Source organism: Etheostoma spectabile, unplaced genomic scaffold, assembly GCF_008692095.1.
Source record: "Etheostoma spectabile isolate EspeVRDwgs_2016 unplaced genomic scaffold, UIUC_Espe_1.0 scaffold00008340, whole genome shotgun sequence".
NCBI lineage: Eukaryota > Metazoa > Chordata > Actinopteri > Perciformes > Percidae > Etheostoma > Etheostoma spectabile.
The window spans coordinates 22,501-32,873 of record NW_022603585.1 but is presented as its reverse complement, the minus strand read 5'-3'; the positions used below and the strand labels follow the sequence as shown (position 1 = coordinate 32,873).

Genomic DNA, 10,373 nt, shown 5'->3' with positions numbered 1-10,373 from the left:
TGCTCTGCATCACCACACATCAGAATTTTTTTCAATTCCCTCTCTCGTAATCTCACTGCATCTAGACTATACACCCCCGGGGTGCCACCAGGGCCCGGGAGACTGGGACTGGGACTGCAGATCTGCCCCGGGGTAACTGTTTCTTAACTATTTATTTGTATGATACAGCTGCAAATAAGTATTTGAACACCTGTCCATCAGCTAGGATTCTGCACCCTCAAAGTCCTGCTAGTCAAAGACCTGCTAGTCAAAGTCCTGCTAGTCAAAGACCTGCTAGTCAAAGACCTGCTAGTCAAAGACCCGCTAGTCAAAGACCCGCTAGTCAAAGTCCCGCTAGTCAAAGTCCCGCTAGTCAAAGTCCTGCTAGTCAAAGTCCTGCTAGTCAAAGTCCTGCTAGTCAAAAACCTGCTAGTCAAAGACCTGCTAGTCAAAGACCTGCTAGTCAAAGTCCTGCTAGTCAAAGACCCGCTAGTCAAAGACGCTAGTCAAAGACCCGCTAGTCAAAGACCTGCTAGTCAAAGTCTGCTAGTCAAAGACCTGCTAGTCAAAGTCCTGCTAGTCAAAGACCTGCTAGTCAAAGTCCTGCTAGTCAAAGACCTGCTAGTCAAAGTCCTGCTAGTCAAAGTCCTGCTAGTCAAAGACCCGCTAGTCAAAGACCCGCTAGTCAAAGACCCGCTAGTCAAAGACCCGCTAGTCAAAGACCTGCTAGTCAAAGTCCTGCTAGTCAAAGACCTGCTAGTCAAAGACCTGCTAGTCAAAGACCTGTAGTCAAAGTCCTGCTAGTCAAAGTCCTGCTAGTCAAAGTCCTGCTAGTCAAAAACCTGCTAGTCAAAGACCTGCTAGTCAAAGACCCGCTAGTCAAAGACCCGCTAGTCAAAGACCTGCTAGTCAAAGTCCTGCTAGTCAAAGACCTGCTAGTCAAAGACCTGCTAGTCAAAGACCTGCTAGTCAAAGTCCTGCTAGTCAAAGACCTGCTAGTCAAAGTCCTGCTAGTCAAAGACCTGCTAGTCAAAGTCCTGCTAGTCAAAGTCCTGCTAGTCAAAGACCCGCTAGTCAAAGACCCGCTAGTCAAAGACCCGCTAGTCAAAGACCCGCTAGTCAAAGACCTGCTAGTCAAAGTCCTGCTAGTCAAAGACCTGCTAGTCAAAGACCTGCTAGTCAAAGACCTGTTAGTCAAAGTCCTGCTAGTCAAAGTCCTGCTAGTCAAAGTCCTGCTAGTCAAAAACCTGCTAGTCAAAGACCTGCTAGTCAAAGACCTGCTAGTCAAAGACCTGCTAGTCAAAGACCTGCTAGTCAAAGACCTGCTAGTCAAAGACCTGCTAGTCAAAGACCTGAATCAGCTCCTTTCTACTGTTATAGTGGGACTTTCTAAAGAGAAAACGTCGTGTTTGCTGGCGTACCCATGCCCGAGTCCTTCTTGGTGCCGTCGGATATGATCTCGACGTGGTCCCCGTCCACGTCGTAGCTGAAGAAGTCGTTGAGGTACGTCTTTGACCTCTGACCCCCGAACACGTACAGGCAGCGGTTTCTCTGGTAAAGGGAAACAAAGAGACTTCAGATACAGTATTAGGGACCACTAAGGTCTATATAAAAGAGACTTCAGATACAGTATTAGGGACCACTAAGGTCTATATAAAGAGACTTCAGATCCAGTATTAGGGACCACTAAGGTCTATATAAAAGAGACTTCAGATCCAGTATAGGGGACCACTAAGGTCTATAAAGAGACGTTCAGATACAGTATTAGGGGCCACTAAGGTCTATATAAAGAGACTTCAGATACAGTATTAGGGGACCATAAGGTCTATATAAAGAGACTTCAGATACAGTATTAGGGGACACTAAGGTCTATATAAAGAGACTTCAGATACAGTATTAGGGACACTAAGGTCTATATAAAAGAGACTTCAGATACAGTATTAGGGACCACTAAGGTCTATATAAAGAGACTTCAGATCCAGTATTAGGGACCACTAAGGTCTATAAAAGAGACTTCAGATACAGTATTAGGGGACCACTAAGTCTATATAAAGAGACTTCAGATCCAGTATTAGGGGACCACTACTCACAGTGTGGAAGAGCATGCAGTGTCCTATGCGGGACTGGACGTCCTCCGGGCCGGCGTTGCACGAGTCCTCCCGCAGGAGGCTCCAGGTCCCCGCCTGGCAGTGGTAGGCGTACAGGCCGCTGAACTGGGGCTCCGACGTGCGGCTGTCCTCCACGCTGCCGTTGCACGTCAGGATGCGACCGCCGAACGTGTAGATCATGTGCTTCTCGGAGTCCATGCACATCTGCAGCGAGGGGCGGGGAGCAGGGGACAAAGGACACAGGAGGTTGTTGAGTTCAGACAGAGGGAGCGGGAGGAGCTTCCGATGTCCACATTTTGGACAACCGGCAGCAGTGCGGGACAGAAGAGACTTAACACATGGCAGTGTGCAGGAACTGATTTCCACTATTTGTGTGGAAAGCCAAACTTTCTGCTTCATTTTTGACTTTCAAAAGATATTTTAAAACAATCTTCATCATCGACTTCATCGAGATATTAAAACAATGAATGAATGCTGGGGCACTTTCTACAAAAAAAGCAGGTTAAAGACTAATTGGCTGCAATATAAGAAGCACGTTGGTCTCATTTGTAGTCGTTATACAACGACATTATATATTATAACACCACAGAATATCACAAAAAAGAGCATTAGAGATAGAGTGGCGTGGACGTAATTAATTAAAAATAAATTGAGACCTAGAACACATACTCCAGCAAATATACTACTAGACGATAGAACGTGTTTGTGACAAACAACGGAGGTTTTTAACCTATAGAAAGACAATACAAGCGTTAGACCTTTGTGAATGAAATTCAAGACTTTTCTAAAGAAATTCAAGACTTTTCAAAGAATTCAAGACTTTTCTAAAGAAATTCAAGACTTTTAAGACCTGAAAGACCCCTGGTGCCGGTCCGGTTCTTGCAAATCCAGAGTTTTCTGCACGTTTCACTAAGTCCAAATTAAGACTTTTAAGACAATAATGAAGGAATTAAGATCTATATCACAACGTCAACTAAGCCCTTGATGCATTTTTTGTCAACCCCGCGATTACTAAACTTAATACACGTAATACAACATTACATCTGGACTAGCGAAAGAAAAAACAGAATATCACAAAAAAGAGCATTAGAGATAGAGTGGCGTGGACGTAATTAATTAAAAATAAATTGAGACCTAGAACACAATACTCCAGCAAATATACTACTAGACGATAGAACGTGTTTTGTGACAAAACAACGGAGGTTTTTAACCTTATAGAAAGACAATACAAGCGTTAGACCTTTGTGAATGAAATTCAAGACTTTTCTAAAGAAATTCAAGACTTTTTAAGACCTTGAAAGACCCCTCTGGTGCCGGTACGGTTCTTGCAAATCCAGAGTTTTCTGCACGTTTCACTAAGTCCAAATTAAGACTTTTTAAGACAATAATGAAGGAAATTTAAGACCTATATCACAACGTCAACTAAGCCCTAGATACATTTTTTCAACCCCTGTAAATTTAAGACTTTTTAAGACTTTGAAGACCCCTCTTGTACTGGTCCAGAGTTTCTGCAGGTATCGCCAAGTCCAAATTAAGACTTCTTAAGACAATAATGAATGAAATTTAAGCCCTGTATCCATTTTTGCAACCCCTGTATTACTAAACTTGCACTTTCCTATCACTAAAGACTAAAATCTGTTTTTATATCTGATCTTATAGACCGTCTTAAGACTGTTTTAAGGCCTAAAATTCAGATTTTTTAAATTGTAGACTTCTGAAGAAAACCCTGACATGGCATGTTGTCCTCGCGTTGTGCCGCCCCGGTGACGACAGAGACGGACGCGGGTACCTGATGGTCAAAGACCAGCTTCGGCCCCCCGTCGGCCGACGTGTCCTCGCTCAGCAGCGTCCAGGTGTTGGCGTCGATGTCGTAGCGGTAGAAGTCGCTCTTCAGGGACTTGCTGTTGCGGACGCTGGAGTCCAGGTAGCGGCCCAGCGTGTAGATCTGGCGCCGCTGCGAGTCGATGCACATCTTGTGGCACGAGCGGGCGCTCGGGCCGCTCTGATTGGTTCACGGGGGGGGGGGAGACACAGACGGGCACATGCATAGTTAGTGTCTGAATGAATTCACTAGTCTTAAATCTGGGCAGCCAATGTGTTTGATGAGGAGAGGAAAAGAATTACTCACAAAGATTGTTCGTCAAACCACGAATAATTTCAGGCGTGATGAAGACTACAAATCACATTAACAAGTATACTTCACCTCGAAAATTGAAAGACAATCAATGAATGAATTCTGTCTTTATTAAACAAAAACTCACCTGAACTCCAGCTAATACAATATCTGGTTAACACATAAAAAGTCCAATTTTTCAACCTGGACCCTATTTTCTTGTTTCTGTGTTTAAGTGACTGATTGACACTGACATTGTTAATTGTCCAGCTTGTATTCACCTGCACAAAAGTGCTTGTTTTGTCGCTGACAGGCTCAGATTAATAGTCAAAATGTGCGTTCTTATAGTCTTAATAAGTTCAAGACCAGTGCTCGTGTATTTCCTATGTTACACCTTAATGGAGGCAAAACGTGTTGGCTCTGTGGAGGTTATTCCCCAGAGTCCTTATGTTTTTTTATCCCTGCAGTTTTCCTTGGATTAGGATAGCACCTTACTAATGGTTGCAGCGGTCGCCATGGTCCCCGCTCCCCAACATGCTACGTCCTGCTACGACCTGCTATGTCCTGCAATGTCCTGCTATACCCTGCCACGTCCTGCTACACCCTGCTACGTCCTGCTATACCCTGCTACACCCTGATACGCCCTGCTATACCCTGCTACGTCCTGCTATACCCTGCCACGTCCTGCTATACCCTGCTACGTCCTGCTACACCCTGTTACGTCCTGCTATGTCATGATACACCCTGATACTTCCTGCTATACCCTGATACTTCCTGCTATACCCTGCTACATCCTGCTGTGCCCTGCTACACCCTGCTACGTCCTGCTATGCCTTGCTACACCCTGCTACGTCCTGCTATACCTATAATTGGCTGGGGTTAGGCATTTGACTTGAGTGGTTAAGGTTAGGATAGCTGATTGATAAGGGGATAGGACGTGAACAAGAAGGGCGGGTCTTGGCATGGCCATAGTGGTGGCAAAGAAACATTGCACCCTGCTACATCCTGCAGTGCCCTGCTACGCCATCAACTACTACAACCACTATTTCTAGTCATAGTTCCATTATCTTTACTATGACTATTATGGCCACTGTTCATCACACCAACAACCGGCACCGAGTTTTCCTCATCACTCAAGGTTTCTGCCTAAAAAGGAAGTTTTTCCTCACCATTGTCTCCCTAAACGCTTGTTCTTGGGGAAATTACTGGAATTGCTGGGTCTTTGTGAACTATAGAGTGTGGTCTAGACCTACTCTGTCTGTAAAATGTCTAGACATGACTCTTGTTATGATGTGATACTATTAATAAGATTTAACTGAAGTGGCTAGTGGATTTAAAAATCCACCTGTGTTTCTGTTCAGAACAAACGCAGCTTTCAGGATACTGACGTCCAAAATTGTTCCAGAGCAACGTGTAAAGAGATAATTTGGTCCTAAAGCTGACATATTTCTCAAATGTACCTACACTCAATTGATGTGGTGCTTGAAAGGAGTTTACAAAAGTTGTGGGTTCACAAAAGTAGTGATGAAATCTTGCAATATCGCTTTTGAGCAGGAGTCTTGTTAAATGTTGCTTGGACTCTCCAGTGCATCTTTTGTCCTCAGAGGGTTAATGAATAGTTTAAAAAAATCTGTCTAAAAGAGAAAATTGCATCGTGACTTGTATGGTAATATTCGGGATTTGTAGAGCTCTCCATGCGAGCCCACTCACTTCTTTCTCGGTGTCTCTGGAGATGCAGGCCCACTGGTTCTCCTGAACGCTGTAGGCCCAGAAGTCAGCCAGGTCCTGCGTGCCGTCCCAGCCCCCAAACAGGTAAACGGTCTCTGCGGGGCAAACAAACATGTGGACCAACATTAAACCTCCTCGTCTGTCATGTGCTTTCTGCTTTGGAAAGCAAAGCAGTACCGGGAACCGGCTTAAAGGGCGACTACGCAGTTTTATTAGCTTAATTTACCTTAACCCGTTTGCGCCGGATGCTTCGCGACGACACATCTACCGCCGGTTACTGCGTTGCGCAACTCTGAACCTCCCTGCCGGCTGCTGCGTGGCGCAGCATTTTGTATTGGTCGATCTTTCCATGACGCGTGCAGCAGAGAACGCATTGTCATTGGTTCAAAATACACATGAGGCGGGTCTGTTGGCCATGTGACACCAAAATGTACGTAGTTTGCTGAAAATCATGTCAATCAACAGACGTACATGTGCGTTTGTTTATGAATGTTTGAGAGACGAGCGAGGAAACGTCTACGAGGCGATCAGAGGAGGAGTTAGACGCGAGGGCGGGGACAGGACATGGAGGAAGATAGTGAGGAGTTGGGAGGGAGGATGTCTATTCATCAATCATCTTCATTCATAATCTACACTCCTCTGTCGGGGCGTTTTCTCGCTCGTCTCTCAAAACATTCATAAACAAACGCACATGTTTGTCTGGTGATTGACGTGATTTTCAGCAAACGACGGTACATTTGGTGGTCACATGGCTTTAAATAGCCAACAAGACCGCTCATGTGTATTTGAACAATGACGTGCGTTCTCTGCTGCACGTGTCATGGAAAGACCGACCAATACAAAATGTTGCGCCACGCAGCAGCCGGCGGGAGGTTCAGAGTGGCGCAACGCAATAACCGGCGGTAGATGTGTCGTCGCGAAGCATCCGGCGCAAACGGGTTAACTGAACAGCTTCTGATTGATTAGAATGGTTATATATCACTTTTGTTTGAGTTGAATGGGGGTCGTCTTGCTTCCCACTAGCACCTGTGAGCGGAAACCCCCCCACGCCCCCCAACTTGCGGTGGCCTCAGTGTCAGGAGGCATCGTGCGATATCAGGTTCTCGCTATGTAACGAATTGCGAAATGTAACGAGTTTTTCACACTATTGTCATGGCTTAGCCGGCAAAAAAAAAATCATCCTACAAATGTATCGTGCAAATAAATAGTTTAAAAAAAAAAAATCTTACATTGTGTTTTCTGGATTTTTTTTTTTTTTTTTTTTTTTAAGATTATGTCTCTCACAGTGGACGTGCACCTACGGTGACGATTTCAGACCCTCCGTGATTTCTAAGTGGGAGAACTTGCAAAATGCAGGGTGTTCAAATACTTATTGTCCTCACTGTATCTATTCTGAAGCTGTAAGGGGGGGGGGGGGCTCAATAGAGCAGTGATTCCCAAAGTGGGGGTCGGGACCCACAAGGGGGGTCGCGAGCCAGAGAGGGAGGGCAGGGGTGCGCAAGTTGATTTCAGGAAATAAAATAAAAATTGTAAAAAACGATTAGAAATAGCAGATGTTAGCCATGATTTTAACACAAGATAAAACTAGTGGCTACATTAAAAATAAAAAAAGCAAATAAATAAAATGAAACAGCTCTTTTGATTTTCTTTCTCTTTCTTTCCTTCCGAGTAGCTGGTCTCCAACATCAAACCAAGACTGGACTTGCTGTGCTCCAAACATCCCACACATCCATCTCATTAGGTTAAGTTCAAATTAAAGTAATGAGTAAATTACTGTAGGATAATGTTATGGCTGTTGTCAGTATGCTTGTGTTTGGATACGTCTATAGTGCGTGCGCGGTTGCGGTGCGCAATGTTTATATACGTTTATAGTGGGGGGGGGGGTTGCAAGACACTTGAACTGTTGCTTTGGGGGTTGTGGGCTGAAGGTTTTGGGAAAACCCTGCTAGAGGAAAAACCTGCGAGCTAAAAGCAAAGAAATGGCCCAAAACCGCATAGCGCCCCTTTAACCCTTGTGTTGTCCTCGGGTCAAATTGACCCGTTTCAAAGTGTTTAATATAAAAAATATTAGATTTCTTTCAACCAAATTGCCCCAAAAATAACATGGATTATTCCATACGTTGTTCAGGTGACATTAATGATTACTTTAATTGAATTATTTGTGTGTTTTATTTTCTTTTAATTTATTTTACAGCATTTTAATTCTTTTTTTTTTTAATGGTTTCAAAACAGTATCTGGACTCAACTTTGACATCTACCCATCTGTGACCTAGTCAAAATAATTCATAACTTCTGTCTTTTTAACTAAAAACGTACGTATAATTTGATATAAATGAGGTTTGTTGAGCATGAATTCCAAGAATAAGTGTAAAACCCGTTATTAAACCAGCTCAGGTTTAAAAAAAAAAAAATGCCAAAAGCTGGAAAAAAGTGACAAATAAATCAGAAAAAGTGACAAAAACATTTGAAAAGCACAAAAAAAAAGTCAATTTTGACCTGGAAGGACTTTTGTGTGGACAAGATTAACACGTTAGTCCATATTGTTTGATAATGCCATTAATGTGCGAATTCATACGGTGATTAAAAACCTTAAAAATGTGTAACAAGTAAGTTTAAAAAAGGGACATTTGATTTAAAATTGTACTAAAATGTTTAACATTAAAAGATGTGTTTACATTTTGTTCTTTATTACACATGCTAGTTCTTACGTTGAAATCAAAAGGTCGAATGACCAGAGTTTAGTGAAGGCCACACCTGTTGCATTGTGGGAAGGAGGTATTCAGCGAGAGCCGACGTGGCGGCAGATGTACGGGCTTTCAGCTTTGTTACATTTGTTGAATATTTGTTGTGATTTCTTTGTATTTAATGCACTTTCTGCACTGTCGCGGGGCCCGTCTAGTTAAAGAAACGTGTGTAAAAATGACCGAAAGTATATTCGACTCATTATATTTCATGTGTTTGTTTTCCCTGTAGTTTTCACGGTGTCTTGTGGATGGAAACGTGGAAATAAATGTTAAAAAAGGACGTCTGTATGAGATGATGGAGACCAACAGTGACCAGCACTGTTTTGTGTCATTCATAATACAGCTACACAATGCACTGCACACTACAATACATTAGAATTAATAAAGCCATCTGTAGGTGTGGATATTGATGACATTTCGATACGATTCATCGAAATAACGCGCCGCGACCTGCCTCATTTTCAGTCACAGTGTGACTTGACTCAGGGCATTGCATTGTTTTAGGATATTAAATCCAAATTTCCCGGTTTGGAATATAACTTTCCCACCCGGTATCGTGTTAGAAGTTGCAGAAAGAGGACGTGTTGCAACGAGACGTTTGATGTTCTGTAACATCCGATCGGTTTTTCGACTCATTCTGTGCCGCGTCGGCTTGTGAAAACACAGCTCGGGGTCAAACGCAGGCCACTTGGAGTTGTGTGAAGTTGTGATTGTATCGGAGACTCGTGTAGGAGGAAAGAAGCTGCGCCATGACGGAGGATGGGCCGGGGGGGGGGGGGGGAATGAGTTGTGTGTTCAATGAGTCACTGATTATGATCAACAATGGGTTTTTGGCATGAGGATCGGAAAGCCAAAACTATTTTTTATTGTACTTTTAAATCATCCATCCATCCATCCATCCATCCATCCATCTTCAGTCTCTAATCCGGTATCAGGTCTCGGGGGGGGCAGCAGCTCCAGTAGGGGACCCCTAACTTCCCTCTCCTGAGCCACGTCAACCAGCTCCGACTGGGGGATCCCGAGGCGTTCCCAGGCCAGGTTGGAGATATAATCCCTCCACCTAGTCCTGGGTCTTCCCCGAGACCTCCTCCCAGCTGGACGTCTCTCCACCTAGTCCTGGGTCTTCCCCGAGGCCTCCTCCCAGCTGGACGTCACTCCACCTAGTCCTGGGTCTTCCCCGAGGCCTCCTCCCAGCTGGACGTCCCTCCACCTAGTCCTGGGTCTTCCCCGAGGCCTCCTCCCAGCTGGACGTCTCTCCACCTAGTCCTGGGTCTTCCCCGAGGCCTCCTCCCAGCTGGACGTCCCTCCACCTAGTCCTGGGTCTTCAGCCCCAGCCCCCCTCCTGAGGAAACCAGACCCCCTCCTGAGGAAACCAGACCCCCTCCTGAGGAAACCAGACCCCCTCCTGAGGAAACCCATTTCGGCCGCTTGTACCCTGGATCTGGTGCTTTCGTGACTTTTAAATCAGTTTAAGATGAAGGTTTTTGTACGAATGTGTGCTTTCATGTTTGGAAACAGAACCTGAATGAAGGGCTTCCTATTGGATACTGTGACCATGTCATAGGTGGGGGTCCTGGTCCTGGAAGGTCAAGGTAAACCTAAGGCTGGGTACCAAATTCAGTACGTTTTAGGAACCGAACGACTTGCCTCTATAGAAAAAAAAAAGGGTAAATCTCATCAGCGTGCAGCATGCTACTACCA

At 44.5% G+C, this 10,373-nt stretch overlaps 1 protein-coding gene across 2 annotated transcripts in view; it reads right to left on the bottom strand.

The window, feature by feature from the left end:
- Window positions 1–1,400: 1,400 nt before the first annotated feature.
- The window catches only part of mkln1 (muskelin 1, intracellular mediator containing kelch motifs), a gene marked incomplete at both ends in the record, with an annotated part of 29,625 nt that continues 20,652 nt past the window's right edge, over window positions 1,401–10,373 (bottom strand). For both annotated transcript variants that reach the window (XM_032508569.1, XM_032508571.1), the window contains 4 exon segments: window positions 1,401–1,530; window positions 2,070–2,291; window positions 3,877–4,089; window positions 5,911–6,023. In XM_032508569.1, the coding sequence (XP_032364460.1) occupies window positions 1,401–1,530; window positions 2,070–2,291; window positions 3,877–4,089; window positions 5,911–6,023 (678 nt within the window).